The sequence below is a fragment of the Monodon monoceros genome, unplaced genomic scaffold (assembly GCF_005190385.1).
Source record: "Monodon monoceros isolate NGI ecotype Baffin Bay Population unplaced genomic scaffold, NGI_Narwhal_1 Super_Scaffold_18, whole genome shotgun sequence".
Taxonomy (NCBI): domain Eukaryota; kingdom Metazoa; phylum Chordata; class Mammalia; order Artiodactyla; family Monodontidae; genus Monodon; species Monodon monoceros.
Window position 1 is genome coordinate 85571893 of NW_021703774.1, and position 22775 is coordinate 85594667.

A 22775-nucleotide genomic window follows, 5' to 3' on the forward strand; every position below is an offset into this window, starting at 1 on the left:
TTTTCGATCCTCACCCAATCTTGGGAGGTAGGGCATCATCAGGTGTGTTTTATTATTGTGGAAACTGAGGTTTTGATTGATGGCTGATTCTTCAGCAGGTGGTGAGAGGCTTCTAGCATAGGTCCCTATTGCTCCCAAGTATGCTCTTTTCTCTGTCACTCTGGGGTTCCAGAATCCTTCTCTTCAGTTTAAGCTTCAAGGACATTTACCACTTCTCACTCACCCATCCAGCCATCCAACCTATGTTCAAGAAAAACAGCTGAAAGGTATGTTTTTATTTCACAAAAAAGTGTGACATGCGATACCGATCCCCTAACAATCTACAAACTCTTGGAATACAGAGTAAAAAGGAAATCCAACCAGTCTTGATGAGACAAAAACTTGATTTCACAAAGCTGAAAAATCCATTACAAAGTCTCTGTTGTATAAATATAGTCAGTCTTATCTTTAATGTAGAGTGAGACAAAAAAAAAAGTTTTGTTGGCATAAGAAATCCCTGTCCTTGAATACACCACAATCTTCATTTGTACTCCCAGCCAAATACAGGTGACACCTACATGATGAGAGTTATATGTGTGTTCTCGGACTCTAAGTAACCAAATGGGATTTAAGTATTTTGTCTCCTGAGCCCACACTCCCTCCTCCAATAGCTTGTGCAAAATGCTATAGCCTTAGTTTGCTAAAAGCTTTTCCCATATAAAATAACATGTGTCTATTCTAAATTTGATTGTAGTAATGGGTGTACAATTCTGTGGGTATACTAAAATTTATTGAATTGTACATTTTAAATGAGTGACTTGTATGGTATTTGAATTACACTTCAATAGAGCTATTAAAAAATATCTAACATGTGTCTAAGTTGCTAGGGGAGCAACAGGTGACCCCGATAGCATAACTCAGGAGTTCCTGGCAGGATGCAGGGAAGATCTGCAGAAGTCGGTACACTAAGGGGTGTAGAAAGGAGATCCTTAAAATATTATGACTAAGTCAATAGAGTTTGAGTTTGCTCTAGGGGCACTCAGATTCATGATGTCAGAATAAAGAAGTCAGTGGGGTATGTACTTTTTCTGAGTGATTCTAGAATAGTCTAAGAATCTTCCATGGCCTTTGTCACAAAAGAAATTTATTTGGTGGAAAGGCAGTTGCTCGGGGTATTGCTGAGGCTACAGAAAACTTCAGGCTGGAGCTTGGAAGCTGGCTATCTGCATCCACTGGGAGAAATTCCAGCATGGCCACAGGTTCTGAGAGCCTGAGTCCCACAGGAGGAGGGAGAATTTAGATACCAAAGAAAAGCTTCTAGATTTATTGAACCAAAGGGACTGCCTGTCTTCAGTGATACGGTTGTTGGCCAGAAGTTACAGCAGGGTTCCAATTCTCACTGACCCTTTTATAAGACCATTGCCAAGGCAGCAGTGGCCAATCACATCAGCAAACCATCATGTGGCAGACAAACCACTTACAAGTGCCGTCTCCATTCTTTACCTACCATCTGGTCACCAATGGTCACTTGAGAAAGGAGACAGGCACAAACCATGGGAAACAGGGCCCTTGAACAAGGATGGTCATTCTAGCCTGACAGTGAGGGAAGGAGAATAGCCATTCGTAGAAAGAAAAAGAGAATTTAAACTCTTGCTCTGGTTTTACCATTTCTAGTTACTTAAAGTTCATCAGTTATACTTGTTGTGAAAGTGGAGAAAAGGGGCACAGAGGACATTCACTTTACTCACCTTTCAAAACAAATGCTGCGAGAAGGTGGGGCCGGAAGTCTTTTTAGTTTTTTAGCACACAAAGGAAATGAGAACAGGAGGAAGGGAAGGACAGGGGCATGAAAGTGCAAGGGTTCCCAGTTTGGTGAACACCTTGTCCAACTCCCCTAGTGTTTCCTCCTTGAAGACTGATCTGGATCTACTCACTGCTGGGGCATGGGCTACAAGTCCATGCCTTTCTTGGCCAGGCTTGAGGTTATTTATTCTGTGGCTGAGCAGATGAATTAAGTTTAGAAGCAGACATCATGGCCACCTCAGGTCCATCCCATTGTAGGCTGACTCTCTAGTAGGGCCCCATTAAAATCTTGACTTCCTTGTGTTCTTTCAAAATACGACACACCTGTTCCCTAATATGGCCCAAGCCTCTAGGAATGGGGCACTCAAGGATGAGGAATTTTCCTCACTGGCAATGTTTGTCATTTCTGGGTAGAAGCAAATAGAGAATAAAGCTAGAACATCCGGGATTGGGGCTTACCTGGTTCCCTTTAGTGTCATGGGGAGATGGTGGGAGGTAAAAAAAAAAAACAACAAAACAAAACAAAACGCAGTGGGTTGCAGGGAGAATAGATCCATCAGGGCTTTCCCCATTTTCTCAATGAACATTTTCCTTTGGCTCCAGTGAGAATAGTTATAGCTTACTCAAGGAAAGGGAATGAAGTACCCAGTTTAAAAAACAAAATAAAACCTTCCTTTATTGCCTCTTTGTGCTTATCAAGCCCTTTCTTACCCAGGGCTTACTCATCTGGCCCTCAGCCTACCCACTATACCAGTTTGAGTTGGTTATCCAGGAGAGATGAATCCAGGCATCCGTGAAGATGGTTCATCAGGGGATGCCAGTACCCTCCTCACCCAGCCTCTCTCCTAAAGAGATCGTGAGCTGAGGGCATATGATCTGGGAGACTCCCAGCTGCTTGTGCCCTTAAGTAAGAGGACAGGGGAGGGAGTTTCTATACTTAAAAAGAGAGAAATACTTTTGTTCCAGAGCTATAAGAAATATGAGCAGATGAAGCTATGGCTCCAATGGCTGGTCCATTTTGGGAAACAAGATGCAAGCGAGGGAGTAATATATAAACAAAGTGTGGGTATATTTGGCAAGTTTGAGGCAAGCAGAAAGGAGGGTTTGGGTACTCTATAAAAAAACAAAGATCTGAAATTCAAACTTCTTCTGATAAGGCCACAACGAAGAGATTTCCAGCAGTGGGTGTTGCAGGAAACTGGCACCCACATTGCCACAGGCTTGCAAGGTGATGTGCCCAGGTGAGGAGGCAGGTGAGGCAGGGCAGCGCCCCTCACAGGTCCATGTCTGGGCTTCCTGAGGATGTCTTCAGTGGCACCGAGTCAAATCCATCAGGAGTCCTCTGAAAGAGAGATGGTGACGGGAGCTGGCTGCTGCACGTGGCAAGTTTGGGGAACAAAGGAGGGAAATGGAAAATAGGTGACAGAAGGAGCCCTCATGAAATTCCTGCTTTCAGTGGCTTTGTGGAAACATGGACCTAAGATATCCTCTATTCTTGCTCCCTTCAGCCAGTCAGAGGGTAAGAAATATCTTTAAAACCCCTTGCTCTGCATCTGTGTTGAATTCTAGAAGTTCCAGAAAGACTCAAGTGTCCCAGGATAAATTGTTCTCCCATTAGTTAAAAAAAAAAAATTCAAGGTCTAAGGAGGCCAAGGGAGTCACCCTGGAAGATCAGCACAAAGGGAATGAGATTCAGCCAAGTAAACACCTCCCCACCTTCCTTTCCTCGCCATCCCTCCCCACCCCATTTGGATGAACTGGTTCAGGGCAGCAGTGAGCTGTGGGCACTGGCAGAGTGGGGCTGCAGAGGGCAGCGGCCCTGGAAGAGTTGCCTGAATGTTCTCTGCTTGCCCCAGGCCCAGGCCCAGACATCCGTGGGACAGCACCCTCCAATGGCCAAAGGAGAGCCGCACTTCTATCGGAAGTTGATCCTAGAGATCACCTCTTCCCCTCCCTCCAAAAAAAAAAAAAAAAAAAGAAAAAAAAAGGGCAGGGGGGAGGGGGTCATGAATCTTACAACATGGGTGGTTCAATACTTCTGGAAGTTAAAAGGCCCAAACAGTCCATCCACTGGAGTGCATGTCGGGAGAGAAGGAGCCTAGTCAATAGCAGCCTTGGGCCCCAGGGGAAAGAGTATTGGTGTTGAAATACAGAAGGCAGAAGCCAGGATTCACAGGGTGGGGGGATAGAATAGTATGGAGGATGGGGAGCAGAGTAGTGGTCCCTGAACAGTGTGGGGTCATTCAGTATCCTAGGACTGGTATCTTCTCCAGCCCTCCAGGCTGACCTCAGTGCACTGGCCAGGCTCCCTACCTTGGAGGTGAATGATCTGATCTTCCCAAAGAGTGACTTCTTGCTGGTGAAGATGAGGTCATCCTCCACATCCTCGCCTTCCATGATGGCACAGCTGTCGGCTGCTGGCAGGTCACAGTCCTTGAGGGTAGCATTCATCACCAGCTTGGAGTATTTGTACTCTAGCCTATGAAACAAGGGGATGGGAAAGACAAGCCACCAAAACGTGGAATAAAAGGGAAAGGGAGAAAGGCTGGGCTGTAAAGAGATATTCCCATACCATGGGTAATGGAACTGAAGCATAGCAAAATGGTGTTGGGCTGGGCATATAACTAAGGAATCCGACTCCCAAGTCAGGGATCTTTTTCCTCAAGTATAGGTGTTTCTGTGATCTCAAAGCTTAAAAGAAATAATGGAATTGTAAAGTCATTATTTTTATCATTAATAATAACAAATTAAGAATTCTCTTTGCTTTTCTTTTGAGAATCTAACAGCCCTTCACAGACTGCCATGTGATACCATCCCTGTTTAGGAGTCAGGATAACCAAGGCGTACACTGGATAAGTGGCTCAACACATCTCTGGCCAGAGTCACAGGGACTGTGGCCAATGCCAAAGAATAGCCCCATGAACTTATACTCTCAGGTATGCTCTTCCCAGCTCAATGATCCAATCCTGGCCATCCCCAAACTGCAATACCCCATCATATACTTTTGATTCTTTTTCCAAAAGTAACAGGTCAAGACGGTGAGCAGGATAGCAGTGCAGGTGCCTGCAGAGATGCCCACTTTCAGCCAGAAGTCTATCGTTTTGCAGATGGTGACTCTCTGCTCAGGCAGGGAGATGCCACGCGAGCACAGCTTTGGTTCTCGCCACACATAAGTAGTCTTCTATCGGGGAGAAAAACAAGGAACTCAGATATCACATTCCCTTGTCTCCTGGGAAGTCCCCAAGCAGAGACACCTACCTGGATCCCGGCCACGCAGCTGCTGACGATAGCGTGGTAGTCAGCAGCTGAGCAGAGTGGGCAAGCGGCCACGCTCTCCCACAGGAAGTGGAAGTTACAGCCATCACAGGTCCCATCGGAGCATGTGCTAGCAGAGCAGAAAGGAGACATGAGCGCACACTCGCAGGACTGCTGGGAAGATCTGGCTGGAGTCCTGGCATCTCATAACTTGCCTGATCTGTCCTCTCCTTGCCAAACTGTTAGCTCCTTCAGGATCCTTCCAACTAGTCCTTAACCCAGGTATCGCTCTCCGATTTCCCTGATGATAAGAGGCCTTTCTGGCCTTCACCAGGGCTCCCACCCTCTGCCCGTTTGTTTCTGCTGACATCCGATGAGAACTAATGTAAGCTGTCTGAGCTCTAGCATAGCTGCCCAACTAACCCCTCAGAAGCTCCTGTCCAACCCATGGACATGTGACATTTTGCAAAAGTCACATGCAGCTTCCTGCAGAGGGTGGAGGTGGGGGCAGGGTTCAGGAATGAACTTCAGGTCACTGCTATCTGCAGTGTACTTTACTGTAACGTTTGCAACAAGAATAGTGATCTTACACTTTGACACCACTGCTGGGTCAAAATGTGCTGCTGGGCTCCCCATCTCCCTGATCAGTTGTTGTCTAGGAGCAGCATTTCCCAAACCATCTTCCTCAAGACTGGTACCCCTCAAGATGTTAGTGTTATGTGAAAAAAAGGAAGGTTGGCGGGGGAAGGGTACTGTAATCAAATTAGTTCAGGAGTCCTCAATTTAGTGCACTCAGCTATTAAACTCAGAATAGGGTCTTCCAGCTGTAGAGAGATTCCTAGGATTCCCTAAACCTTTACTAATCCTAATGATAATAGGAAGTAACCACATCTGAGAAAGACATCTGGGGAAGTCCTCAAGTCTCATTATCTCATTTAATTCTCATAACAGCCCCCTGAGGGAATTTATTACTATCCCCATTTTACAAATAAGGAAGAAGAGGCCTAGAGAAGATAAGAACTGTATCCATAACAGAGCTGGTAAGTGGAGGAGGGGAATCGAATCTGGCTCTCAGCCCCAGCAGTTCGTCACTTTGCTAGGCAGCTGCCCCTATAATGGTCTGTGAGTGTGAGGGTAGCTTTGACTCTTCCTTCTGCTCCATTCTTGACATCTAAAGACTGAGGGTTTGGAGCCATGACTGTGTCCCCAAGAACCCATGAATGGATCTCACATGGTTTTCTCTTTTGCTCTTTTGCAGTACTCTTTGTTTGGTTCTTGGGACATTATGAGGCCAAGGGAGGGAGACTTTGTTACATCCCTTTACCTTGGCAGCGACAGACTTCCAGGAGCAGGTTTCAGCAGACTGCATCTGACGCGGATGGTGGTTGATCTCCCAGAACTGCAGGACTGGGTCACATCATTGGACCTGCAGAGAAAGCAGCCCCCATGGGGGAACGAGTCACTCATCTGTGTCATTGGAGAGCCACTAAGTAAAGTCAACATGGAACGGTTCCCTCACTGGGGAAGTCTGGACTTGGGCTGTGGCCTGACACACAGGAGAGTGTTGGGGTCAGGGAGATCTGGTCAAGGGGAAATGCACTGGTCTAGGAAAGGCTAGCAGATGCACAACACTGGAGCCTCCCTTAGGCAGGAAGGGTAGTCCGCCACAGGTCATCCAGTATTCCTCCCTGCCACCAGAGGCAGACCTGCCCCAGGAATACCCAAGAAGCTAGGATGGGGAAATCCCAGCCTTTAGTGCTCATTGCTGGGCAGGTCTGCTAGACCTTGGAAGTGGTCTGGCTTGATAAGTAGTAGGTGGCTAGAGAGGGAGGGACGCCACAGAGATTGCGGAGGAGCCCTGGGTTTCACTTGCATTAGCCTGGCCTCTCATTTTCACCTATAAAAGAAGATCACGTCCGGTATTCCCAAGGGCTCCGGGTGGAAAAGTTCAGCTGGGGAGGTGATTCCGTCCAGAGTCATATCTGTTGTCACCCCTGCCAAATTAGAGCTCCTAATTAGTCCTCACTAGTAGCATTTAGCTGGCAACCACTTCTGTTCTTTCAATACCTGTCCACATCCCACCTTCCTTCATCTCATCACATCCTTGAGTGGCTCGTGAAAGGGTGAAACAAAGGTTTGTCAGTGGCCGCAGGGGCATTTCGTACCCCAGGATGGAATAGGAAACAGAGGTCAGGAGGTTGGGCCCCTCAACTGGGGCCTTTTACCTCAGAGCATGGTAGGCTCACTCTCACTTACAGACATGCTCAGAGAGGCGAGAGCAACTGTGTTACTCACCGATAAGCCGATCTGCGAGGCTAACAGGCTGCGAGGACACTCCGGCCTTGTAGCCTGTCACCTCCGGGGGAATGATGACCGCCTGGCACACGTAGGCTGTGATGGATTTGGAGAAACCTGACTCACCCTCAGGAATCCGGAGGTCAGTGACATTGTCGGTGCACACGGACATTTTCTTACCCTGGGCAGGGGGATGTGGGGAGGAAGTAGGAAGGAATGAGTGATCACAGAAGAACTCCCAGAAGGGAACAGGGAACAGTTTTTCCGTGTCTAAAATTTCAACTTTCTAAGAGTGTGTTGCAGTGGAACGATTCATCCCAGTTCTAATTACAAGACAGATTTTAAAAGATAAAAAAGTTAAGAATAAGGCCTAGGTGTCCTAGTTTCCAGAACTCTGGTTCAGGGATCCCCAGTCTTTTGTTTCCTTGGAGTCACCTGGGAGCCCTATATAAGCAGTGCTGTGAAGATAGCAACTGATTTGGAGATCTAATCTACCAGCCCACCAGTTAAGGGCCTTCCTTATCCTAGTCAGTTTTCTAGGCAGATACTGAAATGTGTAACTAATCCCATGAAATTTATCTGGACCTCTGGCCTGCTTCCCATTCCCTTTCTGTGTCTTCCTTGGAGCTGTGATTCTACCATACTTACTTTGGAAGCACCTTCCAGAGTGTCCTGGGGGTTAAAACAGACCCCATAACCAGCTCTCTCCCTGCCTTGAGGTAGGACATCTTAGGATCTACTGGACCCTATTCCATTTAAAAATATTTATCAGGCTTCCTTGGTGGCGCGGTGGTTGAGAGTCCGCCTGCCGATGCAGGGGACGCGGGTTCGTACCCTGGTCCGGGAAGATCCCACATGCCGCGGAGCGGCTGGGCCCGTGAGCCATGGCCGCTGAGCCTGCGCGTCCGGAGCCTGTGCTCCGCAACGGGAGAGGCCACAGCAGTGAGAGGCCCGCGTACCGCAAAAAAATAAATAAATAAAATATTTATCAACAGAAGAAAGATTGCTTCTCCTCCAGTCTTTAACAACCCATACTGTATAGTATAGAACTCTGGAAGATGGAGGGAATTGAAACTCCTTCCTCGAGATTTTGTAATAGAAGAGATATTGAGATCCTGTTCCTTTAAAAATTCTTCAAATTTGGGCTTCCCTGGTGGCGCAGTAGTTGAGAATCTGCCTGCCAATGCAGGGGACACGGGTTCAAACCCTGGTCTGGGAAGATCCCACATGCCGCAGAGCAACTGGGCCCGTGAGCCACAGCTACTGAGCCTGCGCGCCTGGAGCCTGTGCTCTGCAACAAGAGAGGCCGCGACAGTGAGAGGCCCGCGCACTGCAATGAAGAGCGGCCCCTGCTCGCGGCAACTAGAGAAAGCCCTTGCACAGAAATGAAGACCCAACACAGCCAATAAATAAATAATTCTTCAAATTTATGAAATATGAATATATAACATGTTTACTAATATAAGATCATTTGTTCAATATTTTAAATTTAAGTGGACCAAGCATTTAGAATGTAGGGTTTTCAATATGATAAATTTTATTACAAATAGAGCTAAGTTGCTAAATCTGGTATCTCAGTTTATTTTCAAGATTGTAAGAAATAGGTAAAGAACATGAGAACAGAAAGGAACCTTTAGCTTATATAAGAATAAGGGAGCAAAGAAAAGAAAACTCACAGACTCCGCAAATTCCCATCTTCTCTCTCCCAACTCAATGACTGAAACTTTTGCTGCATGGGGCTTGCTTTAATCAGTCTCAATTCCTGAGTTATCACTGTCACTTCTGAGGCTTTAACTTCTTCAAAGACTTCTTAAAAACAAGATAGAGACATCTGTCTCTAATCTTTCACAGATTAGTTTATTTCTTGGCATGTTCTCTCTACAAACAAAAATCAACTTTTTTGCATGCTGCAGAAGTTGGGTAGAAGCTGTGTGGTATAAAGACCTAACTTCCACACACAGTCACAGACTAAATGCTCAAGACGCTTTTTATTTTGCAACATTTGAAATTAACTTTCCAACCGCTAATCCTGGCCTGTTTGTAATTTAGTCAAGTGCAGTGGTGGTGTGATTATCCTTTACATTTCTGCCTTTGAATTTTGCATCCAAAATATTTGCAGCAGCCTGAAATGCTGATGGTAACATGTACTGTCAGCAAAGATACATGTAGATGAAATAAAGAGTCATTTATTTTATTCAGCCTCTAGAAAATGAAAGGCAAGTGTCATGATTACTGAAGACTGCTTTCTTAAGGAAAAATAATCTTTCTCCTGCATAGTTTTTTTTTAATTGAAGTATAGTTGATGTATGTGCATAGTTTTTATATAATCATTTTGAGAGAATAAAGGTCAGGGAGGAGTAAATGTACACCTTATTTTATTTAAAAAAATTTTTTCGGCTGCACCACACGGCTTGTGGGATTTCAGTTCCCCAACCAGGGATGGAACCCGGGCCCTGGCAGTGGAAGCACAGAGTCCTAACCACTGGACCGCCAGGGAATTCCCTACACCTTATTTTAAACACGCTCGTTTTCCTAAATGTTTATAATCCAGATGATTTGATTTTAGAGGAGAAAGTCCTCAGGGAGAATAATAATCATTAAAATACCTTTGAATCTCCCCAGTCCTCTGCGATCTGAACCTCCCGTGTCCTCTGGCCTCTGATCTTCTGGTGCCCCCTTTCTGTTCTCACATGGTCAGTACCTGCACAGCTTACCTGGTTTCCGCAGAGACTGAAGGTAAAGTGGTGGAAATATTTCAGCCCTTTGGAAGTGAAGCTTGGCCCTCCAGCCAGAGAGACGGTGTTTTCCAAAGCCAAGAAGTTGTAGTCCAAAGTCCTGGTCGGAGTGCTGACTGAGAAGGTACAGTCATTGTAGCACAGGGAGTGGATCTGAGGGGAAAGGGGTCCATCAGGCCGGCTGCGCAGGCAGGGCCTTGAGGAGGCCCCACGGAGAGTGGCAGTCACTCTCCCCAGCCTGGTCCAGCCCACGCAGGGTGAGAGAAGAGGAAGTATGGATTAGGAGTGGGCATTAAAAGATGCAAAACAGGGGCTAGTGTGGTTTATGTACATCTTGCCATTCAATTATTAGCACATATATGATGTACAAACCCAAACCTCTTATTTTTCAGTAGGTAGTTGGGTCAGATTCTGTAGCCTCGTTCCTATGCCTAGATTATAAAACTCTCTCAAGACACGAGATAGCCCTTCTTACTTTCAAGCAAAAGACAACAAGGTGCTAACTGGAAGAAGGGTGTCCAAGATGGCAGAAGAGAAGCTACAAGCCTGGTCCCCCTCCCCCATTTAAAACTCACTGAACCCCAGATTACTTTTTCCCAGGCTCTCTGTAGGAAACTGAGCCATAAACCCCTTTCTTGCTCATTTTAAGGTCCCCAGGCAGCAGTGGCCTTACACAACTGTCAATCCCTCCCATGGCAGCAGAGGGAGCCCTGGGGGAGGAATTTTGTGGCAAAAGCCCAGGGTGCCCCAAAGAGGTTGCCAGGGGTCTGCAGAATTGATGCACTTATTGCACAGCTAAACTGAGCAGCATCTGCAGACTGTGTAAACAATGTCTTACAAATGTGTGTCCATGTGGTTGTGATTAGTAAAATTCAAGTTCACTTAAAAGCATTAATGAATAACTAAGAGCTTTTGGTCATAGTATTTTCTTAGATTCAGGAAGTGCATGGGGGAAACAGCACTGCTGCTCCACTTTAGAAGAAACCCCTGGGAAAGGAGACAGCAATATGCCAATTAACCATATGTCCCAGCAAAGGTGGGTTACCCTCCCCACAAAGAGGAGGCAAATTCCCGTGATAACAGGCTGGACTGAAGTAGGCTGAATTTGAGCCACAAGTCCCACTACTCCTTCCCTTCAGGTCTCTGCACAGATGTCAAATAACCCTCTGGACCAGATGGTCACAGATCTCCCTTACCCATCCCCTGAAGATGAGACTCGCTCATGACTGAGGCCCAGACCCTGAAAACCAACCACTACAGCTAAGAACTCTCCATCTATGGTCATAGCCTGGATGGGTGTCCTCTAGGATGCCAACCTGGGAGTATACTAGGGGCGGGGGGCGGTCCTTGGGTATTAGCCCCTCAAGAACCCCACCCAGGACCCGGCACCCTCTGAGGTGGCCCATTCAGAGGGCCAAGGTTAGGATGTACGGCCAACTGCTAGCACCTTGTTGCTCTTGGTTCCTGGACCGCAGGTCATGCAGGCCTGGGCGCCATAAGGCTGGTGGGCTTTCAGGATTGTATTAGGGGGGCAGGAACGGCAGGTTCCTGAATCCCGATCAATATAGTAGCCAGCAGGACAAGAGGTGCAGGAGGAGCCTATGTCAGAGGCTTCCAGGGCACAAGGACGGCAGTAGGAAGCCACGCCATCCATGACATTGGTGACATTGATGGAGTAGATCTTGGCGACATCATTGGTGTACTTTCTTCCCTGGAAACAGAGACAAGAGGAGAGTGGGCCAAGTTCTGAGCAGTAGCAATTGAGTGCTCTGGAAATAGTAAGAGTATGACTTAATATTTTTTATCATGTGATACTTGAGAAAAATCTTTAGAAACATCCTATTCTTTTTACTCACTTAACAGTAACTCTTTATGTACATTTTGTGTCATTTTAAAATAAGACTGAACAACTTAAATGACATATAAAAATATTAAGTACCGTGGGGAAATATGCAGTAGATACTCATATGTTTTAAAAAAGCAGTTTTTTTCCTTATAAAAGAAAAAAAGTATTTGTGGAGAAATAAAGACTGTATAGGAGATACTTCATATGTTAACTGGGTTATCTCTGGGTAGTAGGATTATGGGGGATTTTCTTCTTTTTGCTTATTTCTATCTTTTAAGTTTTCTCGCAATGAACCTACATTATTTTGAGTTAAGAAAATACAACAAAACCGGAGTTATTATTATTAAAAACAAGAGCAGGGGCTTCCCTGGTGGCGCAGTGGTTGAGAGTCTGCCTGCCGATGCAGGGGACGTGGGTTCGTGCCCCGGTCCGGGAGGATCCCACATGCCGTGGAGCGGCTGGGCCCTTGAGCCATGGCCGCTGAGCCTGCGCGTCCGGAGCCTGTGCTCCGCAACGGGAGAGGCCACGGCGGTGAGAGGCCCGCGTACCACAAAAAAAAAAAAAAAAAAAAAAAAAAATAGAGCAGGACTGAACAGGGTATACCAGGTCAGGAACCACTCAGGGCAGGTCTGCTGAGGAGGGACAGGTAATTTTAAGAGTTTAGAGTGTCATTTTCCCCTGGAAGTCATTTGGCTAAGGCTAGATGCTCCTCAGGGGCTGGAATAGGCGTTCTTTGCTTGACTCCTTAGGAGTCTTCTAATCCCTGGATTCTGAAGCCCAACCTCATACTTAAGCTAATGCAGGAATCCTTCCAGGTTCAGAGGTCTCTTCTGCGCGCTGAGCATCTGAGTAAGGGGAGGAGCTTACTGTCTCATGAAAAGAGGTTCTCTGGAAGGCCCAGGTGAAGCTCATGGTAGCGTTCTCCTCGATGATGTAGGTATAGGACTGTTTGCCTTTGGAACCTCTCCACGTCTCCACGGGACTGTTGGTCCTAGAATTCATACCCTGAACCCAAGACAGATAAGTGAAGAAGGCATGATGGCTGGGTGGCTGGTAGGGAGAGGATGCCCATACCGCTGCCATCCTGGGGGCCATCACAGTGGGTTAGACCCATATTAAACGGTGCAGTCCCTGACAGACAGTCAGGCCCTTCCTCTGCGAAATCACTGTAAGCAAGGGTGTCAGTTATGTCAATACCCCGACAGGGCAGAGGGGCCAACCCTCCCAATAGTCCCTGGAAGCCCCAAAGCAGGCAAAGAAAACGTACCACCATGAAGTAGAGCTCGCAGTTCACAGAACAGATGGTCTCAAAGACAAACGTGATCCTGGCCACCTCTTTATTCTCTGTGTCTGCCATCACTGACTGTGGAGGTCTGTGGGGCAGAAATCAAAAGTCGGTTCCAGAGGCAGACAGTGCTTATTGAAGAGCCCAGATGGCAGCAAAGGGTCTGCTGGGGGACAGGATTAAGTTCTGAGTATGTTGGAAAGAGCATAGACTAAGTCCAATTCTGCCACCCTAGCTGTGTGAACTTGACCTAGACAAACTATAGTTTCCTCATCTGTAAAACGGAGGTTATAATCTTTCTTATTTACCTCCCATCATTGTGGTAAGATCCGAAGGCCTAACAGATGTGGAAGTGCTTTGTAAAATGCTGTATAGCCTCACAAGCAGAGTGTGGTCTCCAGACCCACTGAATCAGAATCTGTGCATTAACATGATGCCCAGGTGACTCATATGCACGTTAAAGTTTGAGAATCATCACTCATAAGATGTCAATTGTCTGCATTCGCTCAGCAGCTCTCTCCCAGGGATAGTGGGGTTTTGCCTGGATCGAATTAGCAGGTACTTCAACTTGTTTCTTTCTTTTTTTTTTTTTTTTTTTTTTGCCATACGCGGGCCTCTCACTGTTGTGGCCTCTCCCGCTGTGGAGCACAGGCTCTGGACGCACAAGCTCAGCGGCCATGGCTCACGGGCCCAGCCGCTCCGCGGCATGTGGGATCTTCCCAGACCGGGGCACGAACCCGCATCCCCTGCATCGGCAGGCGGACTCTCAACCACTGCGCCACCAGGGAAGCCCTCAACTTGTTTCTTTAACAAGGTTCTCAGGCTGGTCCTTCTTTGGAGAAAGAGATAGCCATGCCCGATGGATGAGGATGGCGGGGGGGGGGGGATAAGTGGGGTGAGGAAGTGCTTTACTGCTATAATCATATTTGCAAATTGAAAAGTACTTTGGGGAGTGTTACCTCCCAAAAGTCTAAAAAGTTTGCTTACCTCATAAACATGGGATATAGCTGTTCGGCTCTGAGTAATGTAAATTAAGGGAAGGGAAACCTTTTGAGCAACCGCTGTGGCTGAGCACTGTGCCAGGGATGGAAAGGAGGGAGCTTGAAGGAGGGAATGGAGAAGCCAAATTTGCAACTGGGACGCCGATTCAGTGGTTCCCCCTGGCCTCTAAAGCACATATAGGCAGAAGAGTTCACTTTGGCTTTGGAAATCCATTTATGGCTTTTCTTTTGGCTTTGGCCATTTGCTTGAATTCTGAGGACCTCCAGTTCCTGGCTCCTCCCTACACAGTGGTGCTAACCGATGGGCTGGAAGAATCATCTCAATCTGAGTTAGTCCAAAATCACAGACTGTCAATCCCTCTTGTTTTACAGACAAGGAGCCTAAAGCCTATAGGGGCACAATGGCTTTCCCAAGTTCACCTAGCCAGTAAGTGGCAAAGCTCAAGTGCCCTATCTCCCAGTCCCGTGTTCTTTGCACCGTACCACCCTGCCTGTATTTTTTTTAATGGCAAACAAATCGCTTATTATCCTAGGTCTTCTTGGGATATGGGGATAAATATGATAAGAACAATCCCTCCCAAGCTTCTTGCCCCAAATAAAGATGAACTGTCTATGGGCACCCCTGGCCCTATTTTCTACAGGTTTTTAAAATCTTATCTGATGCTGTGAGGAGGAGGAATTCAAGTAGCATGTGGCCAAATGATAGAAGAAGCTAGACGGGATGAGAGAGCAGTAGGTAATCAGCATGGGCAGCAACTAAGAATGAGTGTTAGCATTCAGGTTAACTTTATCAGACCATAACCATGATCTCCTCTGTTCTGAACTGACACTTCCACAAGCCAGAAGCCCTCTCCTCTACAACAGTCCTAGCTATGTGGGACCTGGATGTGGCCAAGGGTGGTGTGGGCTTCCCTTTAGCTTTGTACTCCTCACCTAAATCCTGGCACAACCAGAGTGAGAATCATGAAGTCATTGTCTGAGGCTCCAACAGCTGTATAAATATGATCACCAGCCACCTCCCAGCCTGGAAAAGGAGAGGGAAGAGTTAATGCCCAGTGGTCTTGGGTGCAGGGCAAATGTGCACCCCGATGACACTCTGGAAGAGAGATAACACCGTCCTTTGAGGCGTTCAGAATCACCGCCAAACAAACCATGTTACTTCTCTGGCTACTTTGGTCAAAGTCTCTGAAACTCTCAGAGCACGGCCTTTGGAGTGTGTACACATTGTTTCTAGTTCTGTTTCTGTCTCTAAAACAAAGGCTTGGCAGAATATATATTATATCCATGGGCAGTGGAGCATGCAGGGGAGTGCATGGCATGATTAGCTCATTTTTCTCCAGACATCCCTATTATGAAGAAACGTGAGGTGGGAAGAGCCCCTGTGGCAGTGCAGCGAGCTGAAAACTCACAGTCAGGAGGGAGGCAGTTACCTGTCATGCCCTTGTACTCAAAGTTGATCCCACTGAGGACGGTCGTTTCCATGTTCGTGGGCAGCGTGTTCCACCATTTGTATTCGAATCCCACGGCAGGTTCGGTCCCCGCTGGGCAGTGGCTACAATCTGGGGGAGCCGTAAGATCCACGCATTCAGCAGGAAGGCCACAGCCACCCTTACTGGAGCTGCTGTCACACAGACAAGTGGCAACAGGGGTGGGCAGCCCAACAGGAGTGGTGCTGAGCACCGTTGCACAGTGACATCAAGCTGACTTGAAAGCATTCTGACAATGTTATTTAAAAAACTCAGGGCGTAAACACTGACCCTTCATTCTCATATTCCAATTAGGCTACTGGCCCATCAAATTATTCATTTTAAAGCTTAAACATATCCTCTGGTCTGGTACATATAGTTAATATTGTTTGTCACATTGTTATCCTCAAATGCCTTCACATTCATAGGTATACAAATCCCCCCAACTCCCTTTTTGCAGAGTGGCTTACAAATTCTGATTGTGTCAATGTGGCCATCCCAGCTCCCTAAACCTTCTAGGTAGCGTCCCTGCCACGTGCTGGAAGCCTTTGGTGTGAGGATTGGGTCCCTTCAGGCCTGAGTCACATTCAAAGTTGGAATGAGGAGGAAGGCTGGCAGTTCTCAAGTATGACTCGGACCTACAGACAGGGCCCATCCTGACCTCTCTTCTCCTGAGTATAGTCCTCAGAGGTGGCCTGGCCCTTCCTGCCTCCCTTGGAAGGACAGAGCCCGTGTTCAGCTGACACTGGGAGTGCCCACATGACCCACCCATGTGGGTGGCGTGGGAACGGACGCAAGGCAGGGAGTGGGGTGGGGGAGGGGTTACCGGAGCCATTGGAATAAGAGCCATAAGGGCAGGGCTCGCAGGTGCTGCTGTTGGTCTTGAAGAAACCAGGGTTGCAGGGTGGGCAGCGGGTCTTCACGCCAGAGGCGGGCAGCTTCACTGCCCCCTCCAGATCCTCACTGCAGATTTTCGGCTGGGCCCATTTGTACATGAGCTGTGTCTGCAGAAACAAAGCACGACTCAGCCTTCCTGTGTGGGATTATCTTCAGGAATTTACCTTGAGAGTGGGGGGATTCTGGGCTCCAGTGAAAGCTCCACCAAGGTGGGGCACTTTGTTTTGGTCACCGATATATCCCAGGCCCGTCGCCTAGTGCCTGGTACATGGTCATGCTCAATAAATACCTGCTGAATGAATGTTAACTGAATGAAGAGGGATAGACCTAATGAGGACTCATGTGTCAGATGGAATGGGGGGACCAGTTGCCTCCAGAGAAAGCTCTGATTCCAGTGTAGAATCTTATTCCTACCAACGTCACAGGAAAAGCCACCGGCGAAAATCCCAGAACACGAAAAGGCATGGAGTAGAGGTGGCTTATGTAACCCCTGGGGGGAAGAGAGGTTGGCTGAGGTGTCCCAGTTTGTCTTCCAAGTGTTTTCTTTGCTTTTTCACTTATTCAGTAGGCACCTATAGCAAGTGTAATAGATCTATGTGACTCAGAGACGAAGGACGTGGCCCCTGCCCTCAAGGAGCTCACCGTCTAGCAAGGGCACCAAGCACATAATAACAATCCCCATGGGGGTATGGACACTACGTTCTCTGGGACATCCAGGCAAGAGGAACGATGTCGGTTAAAGAACACAGACTTCCAGTTATAAGATCAGTAAGTTCTGGGTATCTAAGGTACAGGTGATTAGAGTTAATAATACTGTATTATATACTTGAGAGCTGCTGAGAGAGTAGATATTAAACATTCTCACCACAGAAAAGAAATGGTAATTATGTGACCTGATGGAGCTGTTAGCTAGCTCTATGGTGGTCATCATCTTGCAGTATGTAAGTGTATAAAATCAATACATTGTACACCTTAAACTTACACGATGTTATGTGTCAGTTATATCTCAAAAAAACCAGGGGAAAAAGGCAAGAGGAACGGTCAGCCACCAAGTCAGTGGACAAGAGAAGCATTGTATCTGTCACTTATTAGGGTCGTCCCTAGTCTTTTGATGGAGAAATTGGATGGAGAAGAGGAGATGAATTACAGGAGGCCTTGGTGAATCAGGGGTGAGGTTGGGCAGCGTGAAGCTTCCCGTGTGGCCCTCGGGCAAGTCAGAAACAAAAGGATTGCATTGAGGTGATGATGCAAATGCTCTGTGTAGCATACCATACATGTGAAAAGGTGGGTGAATAAAGCATCGGTCCATTTTATTAAGGATAAGAAATGACAGGGTCTTAAAAGGGTCCCATGCTGCCTGCATTGAAGGTGAGCCCTGAGACAGACAACTCTTCTCCCTGCTCAGCTCAGCCTTTCTCCCTGTGAAGAGCAGCCAGTGACCAGAGACCTGGACTAGTGCTCTAACCTTATCTCAACTGGCTTGTCTCCTTGGGTCCCATAGAGAGAAAGGTCTGGGGAGCTGGTGGACTGATTTAGGCCATCTCTTGGAGCAGCATACTCAGCAGCCCCAGTGGATCGGCCGTCCTGGTCCCTGAGAAAGCACTGAGGCACAGCAAAGGCCATAAAGGCAATAATAGGAGTCCCTTGATTTTAAAATACAGCTTAGAAAACAAAATCCCGAGCAGAACCAGTGTGGGCCTGAGGGCTGAGGCTTCTGTAAAGCACTCCTGGTGACTGCATATCCGTGTGCACTCCTCACCATGTATACTCCAGGGCTCCTCCCTGAGCTGTGCTTTGGTGGGGCTGCAAGGTGCAAGCACTGGCTCTGGCCCCACTCAGCATCTAAAGACCCTCAAGGTGATCAGGGGAGGGCAGGCACCCAGGCTTGCAGGCATCAGAGCACACTACGGATCTTGAATGCCTTGGTCTAAGCCGGGAGGGGAAAGAGTGGGGCAGAAGGAAGCAAAGACAGCCACAATCGGCCACATGTTATGCCCTGGAGGGAGAAGAGGGGCAGGATTGTCCTCATTTGATCAGTGGGTCAACTGAGGCCAAGGAAATGACAGTAATTTTTACAAGGTCATGCAGAACACCAGACACTACAGAACTGGGTCTAAGGTGCAACTGACAAGATATATCATTTCACCTGGCTGCTAGGGAAGGGGATTTTGCTCGAATCGTGAGGGTGGGGTGGGGCAGTGCGGGGGCAGTAAGAGATGACTATAGAAACAATCACCATAAAGGATTGGACTTTATCCCATGCTTAATTAGCAAAAAGAGGATTCGGCCAGCCAGCCAGCCAGGAAACATTTATACATCCTAATAGCCAAGCATATGCTTAGCGCTGAATGATGCAGAATTCCCCACTCCTATTTCCTGAGAGGGTCTGATTTAGGGATATAGGCAGCAGTTCATTCAGAATGTCTAATCTGAGACAGATCCCTCCACTTGTGCCCTTGAGCCATCCCTGCTCATTTACTGTTGTTCCTCGAAGTCATCAGGCACACACCTGCCCCCTCTACACATGCTGCACGCCCCCTGCCTGGAGAGCTCCCCTTCACCTCACTCAGATCTCTGCTCAAATGTCACCTCCTCAGAGAGGTCATCCTTACCCTCTCTAAAATAGCTCTGTCATCCTTTATCTCCCAATCCTCTTTTATGTTTTTCTTCCTACCACTTACCACCATCAGACGTATTACTATACACCCATTTGTTGTCTGTCTGTTGTCTCTCCCTCCACTTGCTCCCCAACAGGAATTAAGCTCCACGAGAGTAGACGTTCCCTTGGTTTTGTGAGCTGCTGCACACCTAGCGCCCAGCACAGTGGCTGGTTGTACGTGTGAACAAATGACCTCCTCTGAAACACCTTCCCTGCTCGCCACCCCCCGTCCTGGTCACTCCTCTTCTGGGTTCCCCCAGTGCCCTGCACACCGTCAGGCCCATCTTCCTTGTCCCTGCCCTCCCCCACAGGACTGTGAGCCTCTGAGGGCAGGAGCCCGTCTTGCTCAGCTCTGATTCCCCAGCTGGAGCACAGGGCCAGGCGCAACAGCTGATGCTCAAAAAATGCCTGTTGACTCAACGGCAGAGCAGACTACAAAGGAAAGTCTTTCTGAGGCAGAAAGCCTGGGGGGAAAGAGGGAGCCAGCAGAGACGGAACAAGTCAGGCCATTCTCCAGTGAGCCAGGAAGTAGGAATCATCCCCTTTGCCAGCCCACAAGAGCAGCGCCGAGGGGACAAGTCTGATGAGTTCCGTGAAGAAATAAGTACGCGTGGACAGGCAGCCATTGCCCAGGGGGTGAAGCAAATGTTAGAAACCAAGGAAAAGAAAATGAAGGTGTTTTTCGAAACAGAGCATATGTGAATAAGCAGCAGAACAAATGTGGCAAAAACAGCTTCTGACCTGAAAATAAATGAGGCCATCTCGTTTTACTTCCCCACAGGCCCCAGGGTCACTGCAGAGGTCTGTGGGGTTTTCTGGGGTGCCAGCTTCACTGGCCGCTGGAGGTCCGGATCTGGCAAAGCCCAAGGAGCAGGCAAAGGGGCCCCATGACCGTGCTACCCACCTCTCCACTGGCATCACAGGCCGTGTGAGTGTAGAAGTAATCTTTGTCTGTGCAGGCTGGCCGCACTCTGCAGGTGGAGGATCCTTTTTCTAAATGGCAGATGAAAGGACAAATATTTGAAGTTAAAAAAGCAGAGCTCTTGACCACTTGCTTACGATGCTATAACGCCCAAGACCTTGGGGTGAGGCACAACACAGACATTGCAAAAGTAGACAATCCTGCACACCCACCTTCCCTTTGCCTGAGCAGCAACATTTTCGGTCCCTAAATCCCTGCTCAGATACACCCTTTGCGCCTCTCCCTGGTGCTGATGAGAAACAACTGGGCCTGCCCTGTGGAGCAGGGCATGGAGAGGTGGACTGGCCAAAGGACCAGCAAGGAGGGAGGTAGCCAGAAGGAGCATCTTGCAGGTTTACCACCAATTCCCTGGAACTCGCCATCTTCCAGGTGCCTCAGAACCCTGACTGTGCAGGTGGTTTTTCTACTCCTGAAGGGTTGAAGCAAAACATAGGAAAGCTAGGACAGTGCTTCATCCTCTTACTCCAATTCTGTCTCTGAATTGTCTCTTAATATACGCCTAGAATGAAGGGCTTCCACCTCTGTATTTCCCCTTCTCCATGCAACGATCCTACGCAAATAAGGTGACGGTTTAATCCAACTCTTCCCACTTTCCCCACCCCCAGGCCTCACAGCACTCTCTAAGCTTTGACCTGAACTTAATGAAAAATTTTATTATCATTTTTACTTACTTTACTCTCTGTATGTTCTTTTTTTAAAAAAAACTATTTATGTATTTATTTATTTCGGCTGCACCAGGTCTTAGTTGTGGCATGTTTAGTTGCAGCATGCGAGCTTCTTAGTTGCAGAATGCAAACTCGTAGTTGCGGCATGAGACCTTGTAGTTGCAGCATGAGAACTCATAGTTGCAGCACGAGAACTCATAGTTGTGGCATGCATGTGGGCTCTAGTTCCCCGACCAGGGATCGAACCCAGGCCCCCTGAATTGGGAGTGTGGAGTCTTATCCACTGCACCACCAGGCAAGCCCTTCTATATATTCTTCTTATATCTAGGTTAGTTCTGCTTTAACACTATGAACCCCTGGATAGCAAGAACTATTTCAATGAATCCCTCTTTAAAGCAATAGATTTCACCTTTTTTGAATTACAAACCCTTCTGAGAATTTGAAAAAAAGACCAGTTTCCTGTATCCTGAAAAATATACATACTTCCTGCAAATAATTTTTTTTAATTTCCAGGAGATTTACTTTCTCCAGAATAAAAACCACTGCTTTACAGAGTGCCAGTACAATACTGCTTACTACTACTGTCACCACTATTTCTAATATGACTACTGTGTTACCTGCAGGTAAGTAGGTGATAACGGTGAGACCTCTTCTCTCTATTACCTGACACACAGTTTGGTAGAATGGAATGAGATTTTTAAGTCAGACAGATCTGGGTTTGGATCCTGCTTAATCATTCAGTAGCTGCGTCACTTTCGGCAAGTTACTTAACCTCTCTGAGCCTTTGTGCTCTCACCTGTAGAGCAGGAATAATAACATCTACTTTCTGGAGCCAGCACATACCTGACACATTGTAAGTAAGAATTTGCTAAGTGCTGGTAACTATTATCACCTGGGTTTGTGGGAATTATTTTTATTTGGTAGCTGTCATGGGATTTTTAAAAAGGATTAGAAGTCTCCTTTCTCTTCCAGTTAAGGCTTATTTCTCAACTGGTCCCTTCTTCTTCCCAAGGCACCAAATGAGTTGCTAGATCGGAGAATCTCCTAGTTACCGCCTTGTTGGCCTGCACTGGGGAGTTCCCACAATCACACATTTTCATGCCTCTTCTGTCCCCATCTTAATTAGCCTGGGCAAGAGGGAACTACTGGCTGAGAAACAGCTGGGGTCTTCTCAGCTCATTTACTTGGTTAACAAACAAAGGCCTATTTCAACATAGAGGGATCCAGGGACTCCTGGTTTTGACAGACTTGGCCAGGAGAAATTTGGGGGGAGATGCTGAAAATAAGCCAGTTCCCAGGCCCTTGCATACTAGATCTAGCAAATTGCAAGTTACGTGTTAGAAAGTGCATTCCACACAGGGATCTTTCTCTGCTTGTCAAATATTTGCTCAACCTGACACCCCAGCTCCGGGTTTCAGCAAAAAGGGTCCAGCTGTTTACACAGTGACAACTTCTAAACTGGTTTTAATAAATGATTAACGCAAATGCTGAGCCAGACCTCACTTTCCCAGCTCAGGTTTCATCAAGGTGTTGAAGCTGGAGACTAGTCATGTTTGAAGGATTGGCCTAGATATTTGTTGAGAAAATGAAAAGTGATTCCTGTTGGACTGGCCCTGGGTAAAACTGTTTGTAGATAAAGTTTATCTTGGGGGCTCCACCTGCTCTTTCTGCACCTTCCTCCTCCTTTCCATATCTTCCCCCGCCTCCGGAAATACAACCTTCTCATTCTGATCCTTTTTATCCAAGGAAAACATTTTCCCTGAAGATTTCTGTACCGAATGAACCCAATGCCCAGCTCCGATACCACCACAGACTCCGGGCAAATCCCTTAACCTCTGTGAGCTTCTCCTAATTCATTTGTAAATGGGGAAATCACCCCTTCACTATGCTACGAGTAATGAGAAAAT

The 22775-nt window shown here is 47.3% G+C and overlaps 1 protein-coding gene across 1 annotated transcript in view; it reads right to left on the minus strand.

Moving 5' to 3' along the window:
* Positions 1–2827: 2827 nt before the first annotated feature.
* The window catches only part of KIAA1324 (KIAA1324 ortholog), a 68167-nt gene continuing 48219 nt past the window's right edge, over positions 2828–22775 (minus strand). Inside the window, exons 8-22 of the mRNA XM_029230250.1 lie at positions 20126–20214; positions 16492–16669; positions 15630–15758; positions 15133–15223; positions 13181–13286; positions 12781–12918; positions 11515–11778; positions 10047–10220; positions 7333–7513; positions 6935–7031; positions 6362–6463; positions 5041–5167; positions 4785–4963; positions 4096–4261; positions 2828–3124 (exon numbers count right to left, since the gene is read on the minus strand). Coding sequence (XP_029086083.1) covers positions 3056–3124; positions 4096–4261; positions 4785–4963; positions 5041–5167; positions 6362–6463; positions 6935–7031; positions 7333–7513; positions 10047–10220; positions 11515–11778; positions 12781–12918; positions 13181–13286; positions 15133–15223; positions 15630–15758; positions 16492–16669; positions 20126–20214 — 2090 coding nt within the window. The 3' untranslated portion in view covers positions 2828–3055. The remainder of the gene's footprint in view (positions 3125–4095; positions 4262–4784; positions 4964–5040; positions 5168–6361; positions 6464–6934; positions 7032–7332; positions 7514–10046; positions 10221–11514; positions 11779–12780; positions 12919–13180; positions 13287–15132; positions 15224–15629; positions 15759–16491; positions 16670–20125; positions 20215–22775) is intronic.